The sequence below is a fragment of the Pan paniscus genome, chromosome 1, assembly GCF_029289425.2.
Source record: "Pan paniscus chromosome 1, NHGRI_mPanPan1-v2.0_pri, whole genome shotgun sequence".
NCBI classification, from domain to species: Eukaryota; Metazoa; Chordata; class Mammalia; order Primates; family Hominidae; genus Pan; species Pan paniscus.
The window spans coordinates 126,882,859-126,909,044 of NC_073249.2; the positions used below are offsets into that span (position 1 = coordinate 126,882,859).

General features: G+C 37.2%; 2 protein-coding genes across 9 annotated transcripts in view; one reads left to right on the forward strand and one right to left on the reverse strand.

Annotated features, from left to right (window-relative positions):
• The window catches only part of TRMT13 (tRNA methyltransferase 13 homolog), a 20,821-nt gene extending 8,903 nt beyond the window's left edge, over positions 1 to 11,918 (reverse strand). For 3 of the 6 annotated variants that reach the window (XM_055115642.2, XM_008960556.5, XM_055115629.3), the window contains exons 1-9: positions 11,748 to 11,918; positions 8,143 to 8,189; positions 7,983 to 8,049; positions 5,356 to 5,418; positions 4,816 to 4,885; positions 4,553 to 4,617; positions 4,048 to 4,215; positions 1,858 to 1,930; positions 928 to 1,002 (exon numbers count right to left, since the gene is read on the reverse strand). In XM_055115642.2, coding sequence (XP_054971617.1) covers positions 928 to 1,002; positions 1,858 to 1,930; positions 4,048 to 4,215; positions 4,553 to 4,617; positions 4,816 to 4,885; positions 5,356 to 5,418; positions 7,983 to 8,049; positions 8,143 to 8,189; positions 11,748 to 11,894 — 775 coding nt within the window. In that variant the 5' untranslated portion in view covers positions 11,895 to 11,918. Of the gene's footprint in view, positions 1 to 927; positions 1,003 to 1,857; positions 1,931 to 4,047; positions 4,216 to 4,552; positions 4,660 to 4,815; positions 4,886 to 5,355; positions 5,419 to 7,982; positions 8,050 to 8,142; positions 8,190 to 11,747 lie in introns of all 6 variants that reach the window. The other 3 variants (XM_055115635.2, XM_003808470.5, XM_055115625.3) reach the window with 1 other exon arrangement.
• Positions 11,919 to 12,029: 111 nt separating this feature from the next.
• SASS6 (SAS-6 centriolar assembly protein) overlaps positions 12,030 to 26,186 on the forward strand; it is a 49,119-nt gene continuing 34,962 nt past the window's right edge. Inside the window, exons 1-8 of one of the 3 annotated variants that reach the window (XM_063599785.1) lie at positions 12,187 to 12,313; positions 18,292 to 18,401; positions 19,114 to 19,174; positions 21,771 to 21,850; positions 22,568 to 22,672; positions 23,503 to 23,674; positions 24,281 to 24,346; positions 25,603 to 25,722. In XM_063599785.1, coding sequence (XP_063455855.1) covers positions 19,130 to 19,174; positions 21,771 to 21,850; positions 22,568 to 22,672; positions 23,503 to 23,674; positions 24,281 to 24,346; positions 25,603 to 25,722 — 588 coding nt within the window. In that variant the 5' untranslated portion in view covers positions 12,187 to 12,313; positions 18,292 to 18,401; positions 19,114 to 19,129. Of the gene's footprint in view, positions 12,314 to 18,107; positions 18,402 to 19,113; positions 19,175 to 21,770; positions 21,851 to 22,567; positions 22,673 to 23,502; positions 23,675 to 24,280; positions 24,347 to 25,602; positions 25,723 to 26,186 lie in introns of those variants that run through there. The other 2 variants (XM_003808468.5, XM_063599782.1) reach the window with 2 other exon arrangements.

Consider the following 26,186-nt stretch of genomic DNA (forward strand, 5'->3'; position numbering starts at 1 on the left):
TATCTAAATACAAAAAAGGTACAGTAAAAATATGGTATAATTTTATAGGACCACTGTCATATATGAGTCCATTGTTGACCAAATCATCGTTATGTTGTACATGACTATAGTCTTAAAAACTATGAAGGCCAACACAAATATATAGTACTCAATGCCATTTCCAGCCAATATGAATAATATCTATGGATGCTCCAAGTAATCCATATGGGTAGATGATGAAACTAGCAAAAGTTAGGAACATGATGTAACAATAATTAACATTTATTGAGCACTATTATGTGCCAGACACTTTACATGCAACCCAGTAAATTATTAATATATTAGTATCTCTGTTTTATAGATGAGGTAACCAAAGCTCAGAAAGGTTAAGTAATTTGACAAGGTTACACAACAAAGCTGAAAGCTAGACTATCTGATTCTAAAGCACATGCTGTTTCCACTTTACCATGCTAGATCTGATGGATCAAAGTGCTAAGACAAGACATCTTAGATTTTTTTTTTTTGTCTAACATTTATTTTTTTCTTTTTCCCCAGAATCCTGAAACACAATAGTCTTTTAGTAGAAGAGGTTTCTGAGTTCTTTCTAAGCAACTACTCTAAAAAATCAGTAGCTTCTAGGTGGAATCATACAGTTTCCATAAATGGTCTTATTTTCCTTTTCTGGTTGAAATTTAACCCAAAGAACTTTAAGGTCTAATGTGATGCAGTATTTACATACAAAACTCTTAATTCATCCTGCAAAATGGCCAAAATGAGCAGATAAATAGGAAAGCCATGCATCTAATAAAGCACAGGGCCAGTGCTCTATAAAGATTATTGAGTTGTAAACATAAGATATCTATTCAAAAGAGACCACTGAAATGGTTGGGGCCAGGTTAGGCCAAAACTTAATGCATTAATGTAAACATTATCAGTATGTTTACGTACCTGTTGCCATACCACACAGATGCTTTCCAATTCCTACCACAGGTAGTTTTTCTTCTCTTAGCACAGGAATCTTGTCTGAAATGGAAATGAGAATTAACTGTCTAGTGAAATAAAGTACATATTAATGTGGCCTTCCAAAAGAACTAATTAGAGTCTCTGAATTTTAGCCTGAAAGAGACTCAAACAAAAATTATCACTTTATGGAACCCAACATATAACATAAGAACTTGTTTAGGGTTCATAACATCAGAAAGTTAATATATTCAGCTAAATAATTTTAAATACATTGATTTCTATACAAATGCTGGGTTGCTTTTCATGGCTGGATTAAAATTGGTGAATGGAAGAGGTTGCAAAGATATGTTTGCATTATTTTCTTTGGATAATCTGAAAAATAGAAAAGGTATAAAAAGGGCACTACAGAGGTTGATTGAGGAGTTTGTGTGTGTATGTGTCTGTGTGTGTTTTGTGTATGGAATATGAATCCCACAGTGATGACTTCTTTTGTACAATTTAAAATTCTAGGAAGTATCTTTTACACATTAGCTAGGCAGAGAAATATCTCATTTTCTTTCATGGTTTAGGTAAAGTCATGTTAACTGCAGGCAGAAGGCTAGTTTATAGTTTGAACAGACTCAAAATTAATTTAAACAGGACAAAGAAACAACATAAGTACATATTATAAAACTTTTAAACTCTTCCCTAATATAACACTTCATTTCCATTTGATACTGAAAATTTTTAAAATTCTCAACCTTAATTCAATTTACATCTATTTAAAAACATTATATAAAACATTCTATATTAACAATGGATTGATTTGACTGTTTTCCCTGAAGCACAGTTCTGCATGATTGGATTTCTAAGCAACCTCAGAGTTTAAAACAGTTATGATTTATTTGTAGACCAATGGAAAGTTACACAACTTACTCAAACACAAGTGTTGAATATCAATTTGAAGTCTTTCAAACACTGAATTTTTCTTTCTGTGTTTTCCATCCACCTGCACAAACAGAACATTATTGTAATAATCACTTCTTACATTTAAAAAAGCTTTATGAAAATAAAAAGATTTTTATTGGTTTTCAAAATTCAGAGCAACAGAACATATTTAAAAATTAAGATTGTACATTCTTTGATGAGAACTTCAAAATATCACACTTTTTAAAAAAGATTTGAAAATGTTTATCAATTATTACATAGACATTATTTCCTTTAACCCTAAAAATTCCCAATTCACTGACAAAGGAACTGAAGTTCACAGATCTTAAGTGATTTATCTAAGATTGTCTACTAGCTCCTTTATCTTTGTCACTCCTGGTGTACTATTTTTGGTTCCCTCCTCTTCTTGCTCTCCTGAAAGATCACAACCATTCTAATCTATACCTATGTGCCCACGACCTGCTGATCTACATTTGTGGCTCAGGCCTCTCCAATGGGCATCAGACACATACTCAATTGTGCACTAGAAAGCTCTACTTCACCAGCAAACTGGGCACATTCAGAACTGAACTCATTATTTCTGTCTCCAAAACCATCCTTCCTCTTGTGCCTCCTTCATTCCTTATCTCAGGAAAGAACACCACTTAGTCACCTAAGCCATAAAAATCCTACCCAGAATTACTCCTTATCTCTCATATTCAATTACTAACAAATCACCAACTCTTGTGGCTTCCAACATCTTAATATTTCTCACACTCTTGCCCTCCTCTCCATCCCAATGCAATAGCTTTAGCTCTGGCCTCTTTCTTACTTGGATTGTTGGACAAAAATTATCTTTATTATTAATCTCTCTAAGTATCAGACTCTTCTAATATAGTTTTAATGGTGCTGCTAGGATAAACTTTGAAAAATTTCCTTCTACTTTACCAACTCTTACATATTATTTCAATCTCATCTCAACTGTCACTTCTACAAAAACTTCTATGACCCACACTAGACTGAGGTTGGTGCTCTATCTTCATGCTCCCATAGGATTGGGTACTTACCACTATCAAAACACACTTAGCATACTGAACACAAATATTTATATGTCTACTCCACTAGACGTAAGCTTCTTCAAAGCCAAGAACTAAATCTTTTTTCTATTGTATCCCCACCAGACAGCAGCATAGTCAAACTCCTTCCTTAGCATAAAATATGAGACCTTCTATAGGCTAGCCATCCTCTCCAGTCCCATCATTGCTGAACTCTACTTTGCACCATGTACTCCCATTAAACAGGAATGTTTCCATATTTTCCTGTTATTTCAGGTATTTGGTTACACTGTTCTTGCTTCCTAGAATGCTTCTCAAACTCTCTAACAAACACCAATTCACCTTTCAAGATTTAGTTCAAGCATCACCTTTTCTACATAGTCATTCTCCATCTCTTCCCTGCAATAGAACTTGTCACTCCCTTCTTTGAAACCATGCTGTACTCTGTGCAGACCTTTCTCGTATTTTAACACTTCACTACAATCATTTATGTATTTGCCTGGGTCTCTTTTCTAAATATAAGTAATAAAGTGGCTGGGCACAGTGGCTCACACTTGTAATTCCAGCACTTTGGAAGGGTAAGGTGGGAGGATGGCTTAAGCTCAGGAGTTCAACACCAGCCTGGGCGACAAAGTGAGACCCTGTCTCCACAAAAAATTTTTAAAAATTACCTGGGCATGGTGGCATGGGACTATAGTCCCAGCTACTCATGAGGCTGAAATGGGAGGATTATATGAGCCCAGGAGGTCAAGGCTGCAGTGAGCCACGATCCTGCCACTGTACTTCAGCCTGGGTGGGGCCTGGCAGTATGCTCAAAAATTGTTTAATGAATGAAGGGCAAGTGGCAAAGATAGGAGTAGAGCCCAAGACTTTTAACTCCCAGCTTGAGCTTGGCTCTTTCTATATATTTTCCTGTCTCTGCAAATAATTTTAAGAATTCAGATCAATGGACTATCAAAACTTAGATTAAAAAATTCACCTTCAGTTTGAGTTATCAATACAATTAGAACTAATAAAAAGCTACAACAAACAGATAAAGAAAATTCCTTTCCTTTCTTTTAAGAAATGTTTCTATCACTTTTTTCCTGAATACAAAAAATGAAAACAAGTTTGGTTACTAACACAGAGCAATGGTTTCACTTACCTTGAATCTTGTGGTCACCTTTTCCACTAGGATGAAGTGAACTTTTTCAGCATCTTTTAAGGCAATATCAACCCAATGAGATAATTTTCCCTTTCCCGCTCCAAACTCAACAAAGCATCTTCTTGGACCAAGTAACTTTAAATTTTCAATGTTACCTAAAATAGAAGCCTGCAAACTTCACAAGATTATTTTATAAACTAGAGTAAACACATTTGGTTCAAATGGGAAAACAGCAAGGTAATTTCTGCATAAGGCAGTATGTTTACATTGATAATTTGTATTTGACTTAAAATTTTTCTCTCTTGCCTTTAAATATTTAATATACGGTACTCAGAATCACATCCATGCCCTCAATTTTTTATATATGTTTCTATATATTTTTGAAATGGAAATATTTGGCACCCTCAAAGGTAAACAAAATAAAATCTTATTAATAATTACATTTAAAACAGTTTTAACAAATGAACAAAGGCCATGTTTAGTAGTTACTATAGCCTAAACATACCTGCTGTTTCAGGTGCTTGGTTGCAGAATCGCCATTTTTAGGGTCTTTAAGTGCATCGTGTAATGCTGGATGGGACATAATATGATCTTTAAGTGTAGAATTCAAGCCTGTGCCAAATATAAGCACAACAGCTTAAGCAGCCAAACATGTAATTGTAGGATTCTGAACAATAGTAGTAACATATTTTAAACCAGAATGGTATCAACTCATATACCACCTAATTACTCTAAAATAATTGAACTTGCAACTTCAGGCAGTCTTACCTTCACTTGCTTTTCTCAATTTCTTAATTAACTTTTCCAACTGCTCTTCCGATAGAGAAGAAATTGGAACCTATATACAAAAATAAAACTAAATAATGTAGCCAAAAATTGCTTTAAAGTAGCATAAGAGAGACCGAGTAGAGGTTTACCAATTGGGCAAATCCCATGACAGCTTAGGCTCTTCTCTCTATCAAGCCTTTTCCCTAAGCTGCCATCAGAATTGTCCAACTGCTAAATTTCTACTCCGTCTTTGCTGTGCTACTTTAATTTTCCTAACTTCCTCAAGGTCAAGAACAAGTCTAGGCTCAGAAGGGTTCAAGAATCAAAGGGGATTCAGGGCCATATTGTAGCTTCTTTTGTTATGGGGCATGAGCTGGTCTGGGTCTAGGAACTAACCATCACTAACAATATTAAGTCTACAGGAAAATGCATTCTAAATTAAAAACAGACTTGAGACAAAAATTAGAACATGCCTTATTCACATCATGAAGAGAGCTTATAAATATCTTTTAAAATTAAATATTAAGTCAATGTACTTACTAATTGTTCAGGTATTTCTGTTTCATCTCTTAAGCCTGCATTAATATCTTGAATATAGAAATCCTTAACAAAAACAAAACCATAAAAGAACTGTTAATAATGTGTAGCTTACAAAAATTAAACTAAAATACTGATTCTTCCCTTTATCCCCTGCTCTGTACCTGCCATCCTCCCTTCCTCCATTCATTTCTTCATGAAATCACTATTGAATATTTACTCTGGGCCCTAGTTTGCTTTAGGTATTGGGCACTCCACCACAGTAGATAACAAAAGTGACAAAAATATGTGTTTGTGGATCTTATATTCTAGTGAGGTGATTATCTGAATAAGCACTTACAGTTTAAAGAAATTCATTTGTAACACTTATTAAAAGTTCTACAGCCTAGACTGTTGACAGCATACACTGAGAACTGTAATAATTTTGTCTTATAGTGCTAAAGTAAAAACAGCAAAGTACTAACTACACAATGCTGCTTATCAGACATGCAGCATGACCAAAAACAGATAAGACAAAGATATTATAACAATAAGTCTGATTTCTTCTATTTTAAAATATTAATTAAAACTTGAAAATATAAATGTCCTGTCACACTATTTAAATTAACGTAATGAAGCCAGGCACAGTGGCTCAGGCCTGTAATCCTAGCACTTTGGGAGGCCAAGGCAGAAGGATCCCTTGAACCCAGGAATTTGAGACCAGCCTGGGCAATATAGGGAGACCCTGTTTCTAAAATAAACAAAGAAACAAACACACATAATGAAATCTTTCTAGTCTGGCTTCAGAAATACAGATTCTAGGTAAGGATCTGCATTACCATTGTCCAACAGAACTTTCTGCAATGATGGAAATGTTCTACATCTGCTCTGGCCAATATGGTAGCCACTGAAATATGACTAGTGTGACTGAGAAATTAGATTTTTAATTTTATTTAGTTTTAATTCAAATTTAAATAGTCGTAAGTGGCTAGTGGCTGCCATACTAAACGGTGTGGATCTAGATGAATGAAAAAGTACTGTTTCTACAAATCCTGTTTCAAAAGTGAAAATAACTCTTGGGGACATTATGTTATGTGTAGTAAATGGACTTTTGTTACATGGAGGCAGAAAGGTAACATCCTGATTGTGTGTTGCTAGCTTTACCTATATGGACAGAATGTGTGTTGCTTGCAATGGAAACTGGTGATTGAGTGGAATGAGTGAAGACTGCAGGAATTACAATGTTTTACTGCAGGAATTACAATGTTTTACTGCAGGAATTACAATGTTTTACTGGATAACTGAAAAAAACTATAATAGAAAACTAGCTGTTAAGTATTAGAATTTGATATACTCTTAGTTCAAAATGGTTGCCAAGAGTGCTCCAGGTAACTTATGTTGTAGATTAGATTTTTAAATGTGAAAACTATTTATACTGGAGAAATTTATAACCAACTAACTTTTATTTAGTATACAAAATTTTAAAAAATTGTTCACCAGTTTCCCAAAGTAAAGCAGAATAGTGATATGCCTTTACCTGGGTTCCAAGTGTCCTACTCTACATAGTGAACCAGATAAATACTGCTTTGCATTTCTTTCTTCGTCTCATCATTCCACCGCTTTTCTCCATTTCCTTGCCACTGTGTGTTGGTATGCAGTGAAACTCAACCAAGGGTTTCCATTTTTAATAAATTTATCTATTCTCTCAAACTTTTCTCTGAACACATATTGCACGTGCTTGCTTTAACTGAAACTGGGAACTTAGGTAAGGAAGATATTTGCAAACAAAGCCAATGTTCTCTCTTTCTATTAAAGGGGCTAAGTCCTAAGTAGGTGGTGGTGGTGAGGGTCATCATTTTTCTTCTACACCATCTTAATGTAAAAATACTTTCTAAACTTATGCCATCTGGCCCAGTGGTTCTCAACTGGGAGGCATTTGGAAATGAATGGGAGTATTTTGTTGTCAAAGTAACTGAGCGGTGCTATTGCAAGACATCCTCCCATAAGTCTCGATTTTCTATGAGTCTTAGAAGCAGAGGCACTGATTATCTTTTTTCCCAGACTACCTTTTCAAGGGAGCTTGTATACCAAGCACCCTTGGAAGACAGAAATGGTGTCACCTCCTGGATCGCATGGCAGCCCTTATTGTACAGTGTAATAAATAAATGTCTACTTATGGAACAAAAGTCAGGCAGGTTTGCCTACTACCCAATTTAAAAATATTTGTATTTCCTGGCTGGATTTGGTGGCTCACGCCTATAATCCTAGCACTTTGGGAGGCTGAGGCAGGAGTATTGCTTGACACCAGCAGTTCGAGACCAGCCTGGGCAACACAGTGAGAACCCCGTCTCTATAAAAAAATAAAAAAATAAGCCAGGTGTGGTGTCGTTTGCCTATAGTCCCAGCTAGTCATGAGGCTGAGGTGAGAGGATTGCTTGAGTCCAGGAGTTCAAGGCTGCAGTGAGCTATGATCACGCCACTGCACTCCAGCCTGAGTGACAGAGTGAGACCCTATCTCTTTAAAAAAAAAAAAAATTATATTTCCTGAGCTTGGGTTCCTCAGCTATGAAACAAGTACATTCCATGTGCAGCATCTACCAAGGCATTACATACCACATTTCACCATTCAATTTTACTGATCAAACACTTACAGGTTTTGGTTTCTCTCTTGAGTTACATTTTTTCAAATGCTTTGCTAGTTGATCTTCATATACTGTGCTAAATTTAAAGAGAAAATTATTTCAAATGAGATTTGTGCCAATTACTGTTTCCAGCACAAAAAAAAAAAACCCGTATCTGATCCACACTTACTGTTTTGGATCTAAAGGACACAGGATTCTTTTCCGAGCATCTTCTTCCTAATAAATTAAGAGATACATTTATTTAAATAAAATATCAAGTTTATTGCTTACAGATACCAGATATAACTTCAGTGTCTCTGTAATCTCAAAACAAGGTAAGGAAACCTTACAAGGACATAATGAAAAGTTGGCAAAATCAGGTCCCAAGGGTTTAACAAAAACTCTCCAGTGTACTGGCTTAAATACATATGAACAAATACTGCTTTGGACAAACAAGGGTCTATAGCTTCAAACAGGGTATAGAGAAGGCCTACATATGGTGTCTGAAATCTAAGATAGCATCAACTATTATATGTATGACTATTTTATGCACAACCAAGAAAGAAAAAAATGCTGCCTATTTCATGTTAATTGACAAATAGTTGTATATATTTATCACATATTAGGTTGGTACAAAAGTAATTGTGATTTTTACGGCAATAAAAATAATATACACTATTATTTATGTATGGTTTTAATACAACATAATGTTTTCAAATATGTATACATTGTGGAATGGCTAAATCAAGCTAATTAACATGTATTGCCTCACATACTAATCATTTTTTGGAAAATGCTGCCCATTGACATATGGATTTTAAGATGTATCCTGATTTTAGAATGTTAAAATGTAAAAATAAAGTTTCTTAGAAACAATGGAACATGGCATTTTAACCATTTGGATGTGCCATATTTTACTGGCTTTGCAACTTTTTACTATCAGTTACATCCTACTCATTCCTAAGTTACATCACTTAATGACTGGGAATACATTCTGAGAAATATATCTTTAGGTGATTTTGTCATTGGGAGAACATCATACAGTATAGTAACACAAACCTAGATAGTATAGCCTACTGTACATCTAGCCTATATAGTATAGCCTATTGCTACTAGGCTGTAAACCTGTACAGCATGTTACCATACTAAATACTGTAGGCAAATGTAACACAATGTAAGTATTTGTGTATCTAAACATATCTAAACATAGAAAAGGTACAGTAAAAATACAGTATTATAACCTTATGGGACCACCATCATATATGTGGTCTGTTGTTGACTGAAATGTCACTATGTGGCACATGACTATATGAACTGGGAAAAAAGAAAGGAAAATTGATAATGTTGGCAATTCTACCCAATATTCCACATGAATCTGTATAAATAGGGGTCATGTAACAGTTAAGAACACAGGCCAGCCAGACTGCCTAGGTATGATACCCAGCTCTATCTACCAGCTACGATCCCTATGACCTTAGTTAGGTAGGCTTACTGCCTCATCTGAAAGATGAGAACAAAAATATGTCTTACCTTCTAAGGTTTGAACAAATTAAGTGAGCTAATAGTTAACAAAACAAAACTGCCTAGCACAGTGCTATACATAGAGTAAGTGGTGACTAAGTGTCTGCTATTATTATTCTTTTAAAAATTTATTTCTGTTCGAATGTGCCTCTCAGCATGTCCATGAAGCTATTCACACTGAATTTCATGGGAAAGCTAAGAAATTTTTTTTGGAAAATACTATATATTCAATAGAAGAAAAAGAAAATACTGTATATAATTTCTTCCTTATTGCTGACTTTAAATCCTAACCTCCATGTAAAAGACTATTCTAACCCCCAGAGCCTAACTGTAGCATAGGAAAAAAAAAAGCACATTTAAAATTTATTAGTTGAATTTAGAAACAGGAATTCTCAATCTTGGCACTATTGACGTTTTGGGCAGGTAATTCTTTTGAGGGGGTGAGTGCAGGGGGCTGTCCTGTGATTTGTAGGAGGTTTAGCAGCATTTCTGGTCTCTATCCATTAGATGTCAGTGATACTCCTCAGTTTGACAACCAAAATGTCTTCATTTTGCCAAGTGTCCACTGGAGGCAAAATCAGTCCCAGTCGAGAACCACTAGGTAAAAATGAGTGGTGTCATCACAGCTATATATGACACTTAGAAAAAAAGATGGAAACACAACATCCAGTTACATCATAAATTACAGATTCAGGAGGATAGCCACAATTTAAAACGAGATAGTAGTCATGAAAAGTGTTTCCACTTGATGTTTTGCGGTCTCTCTTCAAGTGTCTAATGACAACATGTCGTTCCTCTATAGGAATACTAATCAGCTTGTAAGGATTTATTCATATTCTACTATCATCACTATTTGTATTCACCTTCCATATATCTGGATAAGGTGGAGTCTAAATCCTTCTCCTATCATAACTCTCATTCTTCAACAAGGGATGTTTGCCAGTCCCCTCAAAACCAGTCAATAGACTATGGGCATAATTCAGAGTTCCCACAACAAATCACGGCTCCCATATTCCAAAACAAGAATGTCCTTGTTTCAGTATGCTTCACTTTTGGTAAATGCCAGTCAAAACAAAATAGGAAGTAGACTACAACTATGATGGAGAATGGCAGATGAAGGGGGTCAGGGGACTGATCTGCACTGGATATTGTCTAGAAGAATAAATTCCTTAAGAAATAAAATAATGCAAATAATACTGAACATTCAGAAGCATGAAATCTGATGCTGATCGCTTTGGTTTATTCTTTATAGTTCTGTGGAACTATAAGGACATGCTCTCTTCCTATGAGCATTTTGCTCCTCTGGTTTTTATTTTCCCATCTCATATATATCCTAAAGTAATATACATATATACAAATATAAAGTGTTTGATAGTACATTTATATGCATAATTATCAAACAAAATTGTATGCTTTGTTCTCAATTGTAAAAGGTCAATTCGTATATATTTTAAAATCTTTCCTTCCCATTCCAGCAAAGTTGCATTCCTAAAAACTGTAAGTCGAAAAAATTTTTTTTTTCTTTTTTGAGATTCAGTCTGGCTGTCACCCAGGCTGGAATGCAGTGGTGTGATCTTGGATTATTGCCACCTCCACCTCCTGGGTTCAAGCGATTCTCCTGCCTCAGCCTCCCGAGTAGCTGGGGTTACAGGCTCGCACCACCACGATTTTCTTATTTTTAGTAGCTCGCGCCACGGCTGATTTTCTTATTTTTAGTAGAGAGAGGGTTTCATCATGTTGGCCAGGCTGGTCTCGAGCTCCTGACCTCAAGTGATCCGCCCGCCTCGGCCTCCCAAAGTGCTGGGATTACAGGCGTGAGCCACCGCGCCGGGCCTCAAGTCTAAATTTTTAAAAGAAAGTTTCTTCCAACCGCATTCACGAGAAGTGCTTCTCTTTCATGAAATAACAATTAGAACACAACTAGTGAAACCTTTGGGACTTCAATCACTACTTTTACCACTTTCCAGCAGGAAGACGGAGCGGTAGCTTGGGGTAAAAATTAAAACCTAGCATTACCATGAGTTAAGATCGAGATAAATAGATCAAGATAAATGGGTCACTGCTGGCGCTTTACTTAGAAAAATAAAAAATTTCTCATCACTAGAACTCATAATCGCTCCGCAAGGAGGGCAAAACTGGGTTTATTAAAGTGAAAGCTGGAGAATCCAGGGGACACAAGCAGTAAGCTGTCAAAGAGGGGAGGGGCCGGGTTCCAGCACCGACAGGACCAGGATACTTATTTCCGACTCTTGAGAGAGTAGGGCGATACCACACCTCCGCGGCTCCAGCGTGTTCACCACAAAATCTTTTCCCTGCGGCCACCACCATCCTGCAGAACCGTTTCTTCTTTTCCACATAGTAACCGCATCTACCCTCAGCTGGAAAACCAGGCGCGTGCGGCGACGTCGCGGAGGTCGCCATAATTCTAGGGCTCGCTTCCGGTGTCCAGCATCCGGCAACCAGAAGAAAAGTTAGAAGCTTCCTTCGGGTCTCCTTCCCTTAACAAACATGGCTGCCTCAGCCCCCGCGCCACACAGGTTAATACCCGGAACTACCACAACCGTCTTCCCTTTATCCTCCGCAGAACCGGAAGAATCCGATGGTGGCTGGCGAGGGCCAAGTCTCTTACGCCTTCCCCTCGTTTCTCCCTCCCCGCCTCCTCCGCAGAAGCCGAGCGCCAAACTCAAACTTTATCAGGACCCGGAGGTCTCAGGCTAATTCCGAGGGCCGGGCCTGTTGGGCTTTTCTGCACACCAGCCGGGGCAGCGAGCCAACATGAGCCAAGTTCTGTTCCACCAACTAGTCCCGTTGCAGGTGAAATGCAAAGACTGTGAGGAGAGGTAAGGTCCGCGTCATCCAGTGCCCGCGGGTGGCGGTTGGGGTCAGGCCAATGGGGAAAGATGGCGGTTCTGGCCCGTGGGATCCACCTTGCACCTAGGTGTCGAGTCGGCCCCTCTAGGAAGCGGATAGGGAACCCAGAGGGCCCGGTGGTTACCTCTCTCACCAAGTCGGCCGTTGCAGAGGGGACTGGAGGAAGGGTGTGAGGAGTTAGGAAGCCGGCTCACATCAAGTTAATGTCAAAAACCCTACCTATGAACGGAATCATGAAGATTATAGCCCTACTCTTCCCTTTTGACAGATAAGAACTCTGGCCCAGAGAAGTTAAAAAAATTTACGTGAGGGCTCACAGCCAGTTCATGGCAGGGTCAGGACTAGAACTCAGGCCTTGGCTCCGAGCCTTTCCCCCTCGTTCTCTTTTGAAGTATGTTGGCAGTAAAGTTCAGCTTTTAAAAACCTACCAATTTGGTGGCGTACTTTGGCTCTTCACATCAGTTGCTTTAAAAAAGTAAATTACATTTAACCGACTAAAAATGAGAAAAGCAGAAACGTCATTAATTCATTCAATAAATATTGCCTCCTTGTAAAACACCTTACTGGGCACTGGGAATACAGTGGTCAGGAAAAACAGTCCTTTTCTTCATGGAGTTTACAATCACTGGAGGAAATAAAGACCAGTCGCACAGAGAAGTGCAACTTTGATTAAGGAGGTGGTATTATTGGGGCGTAAATAGATTTGACCAGAGGTCAGGAGACTTACTTTTTTTTTCTCAGTTCTAACACTCAATGGTTGTCTCTTTTTTTCTCTGAACGTTCTTTCCTCATTTGTAAAACTGATATAACATGCGTATTCACGTGTTTGTAATGAGGATCAGGTGTGAAATCTTTTGCGTATTCACGTGTTTGTAATGAGGATCAGGTGTGAAATCGTATGTGAAAACTAAGTGGTGTACAAATGTAACATAAAAAATGAAGACATTGCCTTATTGAGTTGCCAGTAATGTCAAACTGTAGTATATATAGTTCAGAATTCGGTCAAAAATCAATGGCAAGCCGGTCAAGGAGATGCTCCCAAAACCAGCAGCTGCATATGGAGATCTGTAGGTTTAGTTGATCATTCTTTTAATGCTGTCCAGTATGGTAGCCACTAGCCACATGTGGTTATTAGACATTTGAAATGGGGCTTATCTGAATTGTTGTGCTTTACATATGAAAATGCACGTTGGATTTTTAAGACTTACTATGAAAAAAGAATGTAAAATATGTCAATTTTTATATTATGTGTTAAATGGCAATATTTTTGGGTATATTGGGTTAAATACAATGTATTATTAAAATTAATTTCACCTGCTTTTAAAAGTCTTTTTAAAATGTGACTTCTAGAAAATTTAAAAGTAGGCTAGGTATGGGGGCTCACACCTGTAGTCCCAGCACTTTAGGAGGCCAAGACAGGAGGATTGCTTGAGCCTAAGCTTGAGGTTACAGTGAGCTATGATTGCGCCACTGTACTCCAGCCTGGGTGATAGAGCGAGATCCTGTCTCTGAAAAAAAAAAAAGAAAAAGAAAAAAATTAAAATTACATACCTGGCTCACATTTGTGGCTTACATTGTATCTCCATTGGACAACACTGTTTTAGAATGATTATAGAAAGATAAAGGAGGCCATGACTTTGGTTTCAGTATGGAAACTCCTAGATGGTCTCTTTCTGGTTACATTGCCATCACAGTTAATCTAAAAACTCAATTTCTCTGCTTAGAAACCTTTAATATATTCCTATTATCTGTATAATAGGGGTCAGCAAACTGGAGCACATGGGCCAGATGGCTCACTGTTTTCGTAAATAAACTTTTCTTGGAACACAGCCATGCTCATTTGTTTACATATCGTAGCTGCTTTTGCACAGGAAGGGCAGAGATGAGTAATTGTGACAGAGACCTTATGGCCCGCAAAGCCTAAAATATTTGCTATCTGGCCCTTTACAGAATAATTTGGTGATCCTTGACCTATAGGAAGAACAACCCAGACTCTTTCTCTTTCTCTCTTTTTTTTTTTTTTTTCTAGACAGAGTCTCGCTCTGTTGCCCAGACTGGAGTATTGTAGCACGATTACAGCTCACTGCAGCCTTGACCTCCTGGGCCCAAGGGTTCCCCTCACCTTAGCCTCCTGAGTAGCTGCAATTACAGGCGCATACCGCCACGCCTGGCTTTTTTTTGTTGTTAATTTAATTTAAAAGAGACGGGGTCTCCCTGTATTGCCCAGGCTGGTCTTGAACACCTGGGCTCAAGTGATCCTCTCACCCCAGCCTCCCAAAATGCGGGGATTATAGGCGTGAGCCACCACGCCCAGCCCAGACGCCTTGGTTGAGTATTTGAGGCCAGTTCAGCTCAACAAATACTGGCAAATGTCTGCTGTGTCTCAGGAACTGTCCTAAGTGTGGAGGATGTAAGTACGCACCCCCCTCCCCGTCCCCAACAACAACAAAAGCCAACAAAAACCTCTTTTCATTCTGTCCCTCAAGGAACTCACATTTTAATAGGGGAAATAAGATTTTCCTTGGACAGGCACCATAGCACAGATTAGGAGTTCAGGCTCTGGAGCCAGATTGCCTGGGTTTAAGTCCCAGTTCTGCCACTTACTGACAGATCTTGTACAATTTCCTTCTCTGTGTCTCATCTTTAAGTTGATGGTAATAACAGTACCTACTTCATGGTATTATGAGAATGGAATGAATTATTACATATGAACTGCTTACAACAGTGACTAGAGCATAATAAATGTTCACTAAATTTTAGGTATTAATGTGTGACAAATGCATAAAGTAATATAAGTACACTAAAGTCAGAGAAGAAGGAAATTCAGTTGAGGACAGTGGTAATGATCAGGGAACTGCATCTGGTGGAAAATTATGCAAAATTTTGGAGCCCATGATTTGACACTAATCTGCCTTTTCAGTTTTGTTTCCTAAGCTTATCTCTCCAATATAAAAGTCATACAAGCATTCTTGTTACCTTCTGAATGTACCTGATACTCATTCTATACTATTACCCCTGCTGTTCCTTGTGCCTCAAATGCTTTTTTCTTTCATAACTTTCAGGTGTGTCTTAAATCCTTTCACTATAAGGACCCTTCAAAGTTGCCTAAGTTGAAATGAATTGCCATTATTCAGTTATTAGATAGTGTGGTGTAGGTGAAAGATCTGAGTTTTCATTTGGGCTCTGTAATGTGACCTTAAACCATTATTTGGGCCTTAAGTTCTTCTTTTGTAAAATAAATAATATTTACTTATCAAGATTATTGTTAAATAAGATGATATATGTAGAATACCTGGCAGGTACTCAGTAGTGTTGGTAACCCTTCCCTCCCCTCTCATGGAGCCCTAAAATGCAATCAGAAGCAAATCTAGCAAAAAGTCATTAATCTCATCTCAATTTGAGGACAGAGACCATGGTTTTTTTTGTTTTGTTTTGTTTGTGTCATCCTATGTTCAAAAATTATTTTTCTTTTTTTTTTTTTAGAGAGAGGCTGTCACTCTGTTGCCCAGGCTAGAGTGTTGTGTCATAATCATGGCTAACTGTAATCTCAAACTCTTGGTCTTAAGCTCTCCTGCTTCAGCTTCCAGAGTACCTGAAACTACAGGCATGCACCACCATGCCTGGCTCATTTTATAAATTTTTTGTAGAGATAGGATTTTGCTATGTTGCCCATGCTGGTCTTGAACTCTTGGCCTCAGGTGATCCTCCCACCTCAGCCTCCCAAAGTGCTGGGATTACAGATGTGAGCCACTGCGCCAGGCCCCTGGACCATGTTTATTTCTGTTTGTATCCCTAGCACCTGGCACAATACCTGGCTTAAAGTACCTTTTATTTGTTTGATTGATAGTTTAAGAGCACAGCTACTGGGTGTCAGAGATGGCCTAGAATCCAGTTGTGCTAAAGCAAGCCTGATGTTTAGAATACTTTTTATTTAAAAGAACTCATAACTAAATCTAATGTCATTAGTATTAGACATCTATTGAGTACGACATCTATTGAGATGAGAAATAACATTTTATTGAGTTTTTATTGTTTTATATTGCTCTTATGACATTAACCATTATAAGGGAAAAAATAAGATTTGTGATTTTAGTTAGCATATCCTCTGAAAGCTTGTATTTTTCTACAGCATATTTCTAGGGATGTTTTTTAACTAAGCATGAGGAATTCGTTTAACTTACAGGCCTTCCGTTTTTTCTTTCAACATCTAATGTATATAGGCATTTGGAATATATGCAACAATATCATTAATATGATTGGTAAATTGTCATAGTAATATAACTCTTCCAGGATTATGTAAAGAACACTTTGATAAGTGAATTCTTCTTGTACTTTTTGCAAATATATGAAGTATGACAGGACTTTTAAAACTGTAAAACACCGTCTAGGTGCAGTGGCCCACGCCTGTACTGCTATCACTTTGGGAGGCTGAGGTGGGCAGATCACTTGAGGTCAGGAGTTTGAGACCAGTCTGGCCAACATGGTGAAACCCCATCTCTACTAAAAATACGAAAATTAGCCAGGTGTGGTGTTGTGCCCCTGTAAACTCAGCTACTCAGGAGACTGAGGCAGGAGAATCGTTTGAACCTGGGAGGTGGAGGTTGCAGTGAGCCGAGATCGCACCATTGCACTCCAGACTGGGTGACAGAGCAAGACTCTGTCTCAAAAATAAATAAATAATTAAAATAAAAATAAATAAAACTGTAAAGCACCATAAAAAGTTAAATACCAACTGCAGTATCATACCACTATGGCATTTATACTAGAGAAAACTTCAGAAGATGAAAACCAAACATAATGATGTAGAGCTAAAAAGGTTTTCACAAATCTTCTAGTTGAATCCACTTATCTTACAAGTTCGGAAACTGAGTCCCCCCCCCTCCCCCACCCCCACCCCACCAAGAAAGCTTAATCTTGCTGTGTTGCCCAGACTGGACTTGAACCCCTGGGCTCAAGCTATCCTCCTGCCTCAGCCTCTGAAGTAGCCAGCACTACAGGTGGGAGGCACTGTGCCCAGCTCAGGAAAGCTTAAATGGAATTAGAGTAACACTCTAATCTGTTTCACATATGTTGCTTTAGATACTAGAAAAATAGCAACAGTGTATTCTCTTGTTTTGAAAATAATTCTTCCTCTCTCTGGTGTAAACCAGTGCTTCTTGTTCCTTTTCAGAAAACAGATACAAGTTATGAGGTAACATTTAACCTTATTGTACAAACGGAGATTTAGCATCCAATCATATGTTCAACAAGAAACTTAACTTTAAACCCATATAAAATTACAAGTCAGCATTAAAAAATCTAAACAATTGAATCTAGCCTTGATCAACTGTTTCCAAGTTTTTCTATCAGTACTCAATTGCTGTTTATACTTTTTACTTGTGTAGTAGATAAGCAATAGTGTGGAAAAGGTTTAAAAGAAGTCCTTAGAAGAAAAACTTAAAATTGAACAAATTCTATTTGTTAGTTTACTTTTTTCTACCTGCACATCAAAGAAAGGCCATTGTTATTTAATTCTGGCAGAATAGTTTGAGAAGTACTTGTGCATAGGTATTTTTTACTAATTTCTCCCTTTATTTTCTGAATTATATAAGCATTTGTGCTCTATTTGATTAATGTTTATGAGCACTTTCATTTATATACCTCTGTCCAATTCCTGGATTCTCTAAGATACAGCATAGGATGTGGAACACTGTGGTCTCTCCCTCTCAGGGCTTAAAGTTACTTTACTCAAGGATAAAATAGGTGTAATAAACTTGTTGATAGTACTTCTGTGGTTTTATTACATAAAGAATATATTAAGCAGATTTAATTCGTGGATGTGAAAATACGTTTTTGTATGAATAAATGTAGGGAATATGTTATTTCCTTGATTTTAAACATTCAAAGCATTCTAATATTGCTTCACATATTAAGTTTTTATTTTATTTTATTTTATTTTTTGAGACAGGGTCTCTGTTGCCCAGGCTGGTGTGCAGTGTGTATTGGCTCACTGCAGCCTCTGCCTACCAGGTTCCAGCATTTCTCCCACCTCAGCCTCCCAAATAGCTGGGACTACAGGTGGGTGCCACCACGCCTGGCTTGTTTTTGTATTATTTGTAGAGATGAGGTTTTGTCGTGTTAACAGGCTGGTCTCCAACTCTTGACCTCAAGTGATCTGCCTGCTTCAGCCACCCAAAGTGCCAGGATTACAGGTGTGAGCCACTGCGACGGGCCACATACTAAGTTTTTTAAATGCACAGTCTCTCATTAATCAGTTTGATTGCATGACATGGTAATTTTTTAATGTGAAAAGTTGTTACTAAATTGGTGGTTTGTCTTTCTAGATGTTATTTTAGAATCAGGGCAGTAAGGGTATATGAGGTTCTTACCTCATTTAATCCTCAAAACATCCCCATTTTACAGTTGAAAAGTTACTAAATTTATGGTTTGTCTTTCAATAGATGTTATTTTACAATCAGGGCCGCAAAGTCATATATCAGGCTAGTGCTAGGCACTCCACAGTGTTTATTTCATTTAATCCTCACGATATCCCCATTTTACAGGTGAGAAAAATTTAGTTTTAGGTTAAACACTGCTAGATTACTCACTAGTGGAACAAGAAGAAATTAAGCTTCAAATCCAGTGTGCTTTTCAAACTTCTGTTCATAAGTTAGAGAACACCTGTGGAAAGTCTTGTCACTTAAGACTGAAAACTTTAGTTAATACAAATGATAGTGATAACTCATTTCGTGTGAATGTTTCTGATGGTTGGGTATGTCTTTTCATACAGGAGAGTAAGTATAAGAATGAGCATTGAACTACAATCAGTTTCTAATCCAGTTCACAGAAAGGTTGGTATTTAGTTCTTTTTTGAAATATCATTTCGGTACATTGTAGATAATTAGTTTTGTTCTTTAAGAATGTGACATCTTTTATTGCATTTATTTTGCTTTTACATTTTAGGCTATTTTGCAACTGTTGGAAATCAAGGGTGGTGGAATCTACTGAGACAACAACTGAAGGATAATTATACTATATATTTCTTTTTTTTTTTTTTTTTGAGATGGAGTCTTGCTCTGTCACCAGGCTGGAGTGCAGTGGCACGATCTCGGCTCACCCACCTCCCGGGTTCAAACAATTCTCCTGCCTCAGCCTCCCGAATAGCTGGGACTACAGGCACCACCACGCCCAGCTAGTTTTTGTATTTTTAGTAGAGACGGGGTTTCACCATGTTGGCCAGGATGGTCTCGATCTCTTGACCTTGTGATCTGCCGACCTTGGCCTCCCAAAGTGCTGAGATTACAGGCTTGAACCACTGTGCCCGGCCTATACCATATATTTCTAAAACATACGTGAAAAATTGGGGGGTGGGGTGACATTCTCCTTAGATTTGCCCAGTGCACTTATAAGTTGCATATTATATATATATAATAACATATATATAAAAATATATTTTATTGCTGTTGGTCATACACACACACACACACACACACACACACACACACACACTGCTGCCTTGTAGAATTGGCATTTCATGGTGTAAATGTAAAAACAATAAACCGAAGTACTGCAGGGAGATATTTGTGAATCTTTTACTTTACGTTTTGAAGAGAGGCATTTAGAGTATCAGTCTCATATAACCTTCAAAAGTGTGAGTCATTAACAGAACTAAGGATATAGAATAGAGGAGGGGTCCCCAACCCCCTGGCCACTTACTGGTACGGTCTGTGGCCTGTTAGGAGCCAGGCTGCACAGCAGGAGGTGAGTGGCAGGCAGGGAAGCGAGTGTAACCTCCTACGATCCACCTCCTGTCAGATCAGTGGTGGCATTAGAGTCTCATAGGAGTGCAAACCCTATTGTGAACTGTACATGCAAGGGATCTCAGCTGTATGCTCCTTATGAGAATCTAATGGCTGATCTGAGGTGGAAGTTTCATCCTGAAACCATCCTTCACTCCCTAATTCTTGGAAAAATTGTCTTCTACAAAACTGGTTTCTAGTGCCAAAAAGGTTGGCGGCCACTGGAACAGAGAACTAAGAAATACAGCATCTGTGCCAAGGGCAGTGCCTCACACCTGTAATCCCAGCACTTTGGGAGGCTGAAATAGGCAGATTGCTTGAGCCAGGAGTTTGAAACCAGTGTAGGCAACATGGTGAAATCCCATCTCTACAAAAAAATACACAAATTAGCTGAATGTGGTGGCACACTACTGTAGTTCCATCTACTTGAGAGGCTGAGGTGGAAGGATCACTTGAGACTGGGAGGTTGAGGCTGCAGTGAGCTGTGAGGGTGCCACTGCAACCCAGACTGGGCGACAGAGCGAGACCCCATGTCAAAAAACACTGAAATATAGCATCTGTTTTCTGTGTGCCATAGCTTTCCCTGAACACATTCAAGGACCTAGTAGTATTAATAGTACCTTTGGTTTTTTAAGTAGCATCCTGGGTGAATTTCAGGAAGTACTTAAATAGAAGCTGCTTAAGAACAAGGCATTCTGAGGCACAGCAGGTGCCTAAATTACTAATTTTCCAGAGTAGAGATGATATATTATACTTCTTACATGTTATTCCTTATGCCTGCTGTACCTCTTCATTTTCTAGCTTGGTGCATAAGTGGTTTAGATTTTTCTAGAATCTTAGCATTTCCTCAGTAGACATGAGTAGAGATTTTATTTCAAATGAATTCTTAACCTTAATGCCCAGTTCTTTATTAGTTTTACATCATCTTGTAACTAATGCTGTTTTTCTTTCGCCAGTGTTCTCTGGTACATAATTTTGGTGTACTTTTTGTGAGCTCTAGCTGTTATGATGATCTCCCACACTATGTACACGTAGCTACCTGGAAAGTGATCTTTATGAAAGGTACTTACTTCATTTGAGACTGAAAACAGTTGGGCTTCCATATCAGTGGCCACCTGGCCTAGGAGAGAATAGGCTCTTTGGAAGAAGCCTGGCAACGTGTTACCTGATACCCCGGTCTTCTGAGAGACAGAAGCTCTTTTTTCTAGTGTGGATTATTGTCAGTTCTGCTGATATATTTGCCACTTTTGAAATGCCATACCAGTTAACTTTAAGGAAACTAAAAATAAAATTGAATGTGGTATGTTCAGTGGTAAAGAAAATTTTCATCATGTTATGGTGTAGCAAGGCCTGGGTCTAAATTTCCCCAAGCCTCTGATAGGAGGATATTCCTAAACTTTCAACTCCTAGCACTTGCTTAACTTTTACAGACCTCCATGTGGCTTTTAAAGAGCGGAATGTCTACCCCTATTTAAGATTCTAACTCTCTAAAGACTAATAAAAAACCAGCAGCACTAGAAAACAAAGCTGTCTGCAATATAACTATGATACACTGATGTTGTTGGATTTCTTTACTTCTGAGAAGGAAGAAATTACTCAAAAAGCCAGATCTAGTAAAAACATTTAAAAACAACAAACTTTCTTTTAGGACTTAGTTATTCGTCTGACTGATGACACGGATCCATTTTTTTTATATAACCTTGTTATATCTGAGGAAGATTTTCAAAGGTAACTAAATTTTTTTCTGATCTTATATTTAATGAAAAAATAAGTTTCTAAGTTTTATTGGTACTGTTCTCTTTCAAACACATACCTACATATTAGATTTAGTTACTTTGGGAATATTGGGCTATTTGTACTATCTTTACTTAGGGTGTTTTGGAAAATAAATATTTTGTGGGTTATTAGAATTCTGCTTAAAACACCTGTGAAGTTTGAAGCTTTTGCTGAATTTATTGATTTTTTTTTCCCATTGAATATGTTCTATAAAAATCAGAGTTCCTTAGCTTAGTTCTTGATTATAACAAGCGTTAGTAAATTAAAAAAAAGAATCCTTCAGGATGCTAATTATAATTAAAGATAGTAATTGGCCAGGCACGGTGGCTCACGCCTGTAATCCCAGCACTTTGGGCGGCCGAAGAGGGCGGATCATGAGGTCAGAAGTTTGAGACTAGTCTGACCAACATGGTGAAACCCTGTCTTAACTAAAAATACAAAAATTAGCCAGGTATGGTGGCATGTGCCTGTAATCCCAGCTACTCGGGAGGCTGAGGAAGGAGAATCTCTTGAACCTGGGAGGCAGAGGTTGCAGTGAGCCAAGATTGCACCACTGCACTCCAGCCTGGGTGATGGAGTGAACCTCTATCTCAAAAAAAAAAAAGGCACCAAAACAAAACAAAGTTAATTAAAATTTTTAAAAAATTTCTTTTTCTTTCTTCTGTATAGTTTAAAATTCCAGCAAGGTCTTCTGGTAGACTTCTTAGCTTTCCCACAAAAATTTATAGATCTCCTTCAGCAATGTACTCAAGAACATGCCAAAGAAATTCCAAGGTAAGTTGCATGAGAATGCTACATTATTAAATTTAATTCAAGACAGACTCTTCTTTGAAACACAAGTTGATGGCAAAATATTTTCCATTTATTATGACTATCCCTGTTTATTTTTAGAACTGGGGTTAGGCCTCCATTAAATCTCAGACTTTAAGGCATCTTGATTAAAATCAGAAATATTTCTTAATTTTCATGTCTTGACAGAGGCACTAAAGTCATCCGAAATATTTAGCAGCATCAAATATTTGGTTTTATAATGATATTGGAAAAAGGGAAGACTAAGATTGTATGTGTGTATGGTGCTAACGCCTGATTCTTTTACTGTAAAGTTCACCATCAACCTTTTATTTATTGGTTTTATCAGTTGACGATTGTTGTTGAATCAGTTATTTCATTAGGAAGAACAAAATGATGCTTCTCTATAATTTTTTCTATATTAAGTATAATTCTTCTATAAAGAAGAACTTTTCCTCAGCAATTAGGGCTATTTGATTACTCAGAAAATTCATAAAGGATAAATGCTTAATTCTTGCATTTAAATTGTCAATTTTTAGAGTAAAGAGCTGGTAGTCTACTTTTGTGGCACTCAGTGAATTTTTGTTTCTAGTTTTTGCTTTTTCTCTCATTTGTTTCTCATGAACTCATGGACTTTTATGTAGTCACTGTGTTTCAGTCAATCTTTTCTTTTTTTTGCCCAATTTATCTTTTACCATTGGGAGTCCTCAATGTGCTCCCTTTCCTGAGCTTTCTTAAGTAGAGAAGCTTCTGATTCAGTGAGAGATTTTCACTATCTCATAAGTGTGTTATAATGTAACATTTTCTTTTCAAAGGTTTTTGCTACAGTTAGTTTCTCCAGCAGCTATTTTGGATAACTCACCTGCATTTTTAAATGTGGTAGAGACAAATCCTTTTAAGCATCTTACACACCTCTCACTAAAACTTTTACCTGGAAATGATGTGGAGATAAAGAAATTTCTCGCAGGCTGTTTGAAATGTAGCAAGGTAAGATTTAAATTTAAGTTATTCTTTTAACAAAATAAGTATCAATGTTCTTTGATAAATTATTGAAGAAATACATTGCCATAAGTTTTTGTTTTCTAAATAAAGTTTTATGAAATATAACGAATTTATTTTACTGTTTTTTATTTAGTCAAGGTATAGTCGGGATGGATCTGGACCAGGAATTGAGAAGCTTAGGTCTCAGGGTTTTTACCAATCGTGTAACTTTGGACAGGTCACTTAAACTCTTCTGTCATGGTTTCATCAACTGGTAGACATGTATGGAAATAGCTACCCTATCTAGCCCATCTTTGATGAGATAAGATATATGGAAATGTCTTGAAAATTATAAAGTGCTATATGGCACAAGGAAACAACATAGGGATGCTGCTTGAGTTTTTAGAGTCTTTCTAGTCAAATGCTATAGATCAGTGCATGTCAAACTTTAAATTATCTGGGGATCTTGTTAAAATGATTTAGATCTGACATGGAGCCTAAGAATCTGCATTTCTAACAGGCTTCCAGGATGATGCTGATGCTATACTTTGAGTAGCATGGCTATAGATGATTACATTGTAAACTGTGTAATTTTATTATTTTTATGAATAGGAAGAAAAATTATCATTGATGCAATCACTAGATGATGCTACTAAGCAACTGGACTTTACACGAAAGGTAATTCAAATTTCATTTTGTCTTTGTAAGTCATGCAGACATTGGCACTGAATTGCTTCCTTGACTCAGTTCCAAGCTTTTATGTATTTTCTTTCAAAGCATGCTTCCGTTGAATTTCCATTCCTCTTTGCCACCCTTCAACTACCACTTAATTATCTTAATTTGATACTTTCTCTTGTACATACTTGATTTTACACAAACATTTCTGTATCCCCAATATATAACATGTTCCCTCGAGTCTTCATTAAATAAGATATGTATATTTCTGTCATATATTAGTTCTCCACTCCCCACTTGTTTGCCTCATTCCTCTGGCCTAAATGGCTTTTCAGTTCCTATGCTCTAAACCTTTCCCTTTCTTTGCTATGTTTAGAATTAATTCCTCTGATAGGCTTAGCATCATTTCAGTCATAGCTACAACATTTCTGCCCTAGTTCATGAAATTGAAGGCCAGAGTATCTGTTTTAGCTTGTTCTTGCTTTGCTTTAAAGAACTATCTGAAACTGGGTAATTTATAAAGAAAAGAGATTTAATTGGTTCATTGTTCTGTAGGCTGTACAAGCATGGCACCAACATCTGCTTGGCTTCTAGTGGGGACCTGAGGAAGTTTACAGTCATGGCTGAAGGCAAAGGGGAGCAGGAGTGTCACATGGTGAGGGTGGGAGGAAGGAGGTACCACATGCTTTTAAACATCCAGATCTCATATGAACTAACTGAATGAGAACTCGCTTAACACCAAGGGAATGGCACTAAACCATTCCCATGATCCAATCACCTACCACAGGCCCTGCCTCCTCTGTTGGGGATTACATTTGAACATGAGACTTGGAGGGGACAGACATCCTAACCATATTGGTATCTGATAATCTGCATGGCCTCATGCAGAAAATACCCCTGCACAATGTGGCCCACAGGACCATGTTACTGGGTTTTATATGTAAGTGAACTATTCCTTATAATCGACTTGCTTCCCCTTACCCCTCTTTATTGGGTGGTAAAGAGCCAGATTTAATTAAAAGCTTTAATTAAAAGATAGTTAATCTTGACCTGTGGGCCGTTTTGGGTCTAAGATTGTTCTTATTCTAATGTTGATTTCCTAAAATTAAAAAATTTTGTGTAGGAAAAGGCTTTGAACATGTCCTGAAAAGCTATAATTTTGTTTTCTTTAATATCCTTGTAAATATTGCTATATTCTAATCAAAAGTATTACATATTAAGGAGCCTATCTTAATATTTTGTGTTAAACTGTAATGTAGACATTAGCAGAAAAAAAACAAGAATTAGATAAGTTACGGAATGAATGGGCGTCACATACAGCAGCCTTGACAAACAAGCATTCTCAGGAACTGACAAATGAAAAGGAAAAAGCCTTGCAGGTAAGAACATTAAAGGAAACTGAAAAAATATCTTTTATTGCTGTTGGTCATTTTGTTAATTTTAAAAGTAATATATGCTTGCTTTAAATTTTCCAAACGTTACAGAAGTATATAAAATAAAAATAAAAATCCTCTCTTTCAAAGTCTTACTACCTAGAGATAATCTATAAACATTTTGATGTATTTTTTTCAGACTTTCCTCTACGTATATGTAAATAATATGCAATTTATAAATATTTGTTTATAAACTTATAACTCTGTAAATTATGTCGTTTATATATGTACCCATATAATGGGTTTTTGGTTTTGTTCTATACTAATGGGGTCTTATTGGATATATTGATTGTAACTTTTTCTTCGCTTAATGTGATACCATTCTGTATCAGTTAAGATATTCCTTTTTAGTGACTGCAGAGTATTCATTTTTTGAGTTTAACTTAAATTATTTAACTACTTGCCTAAAT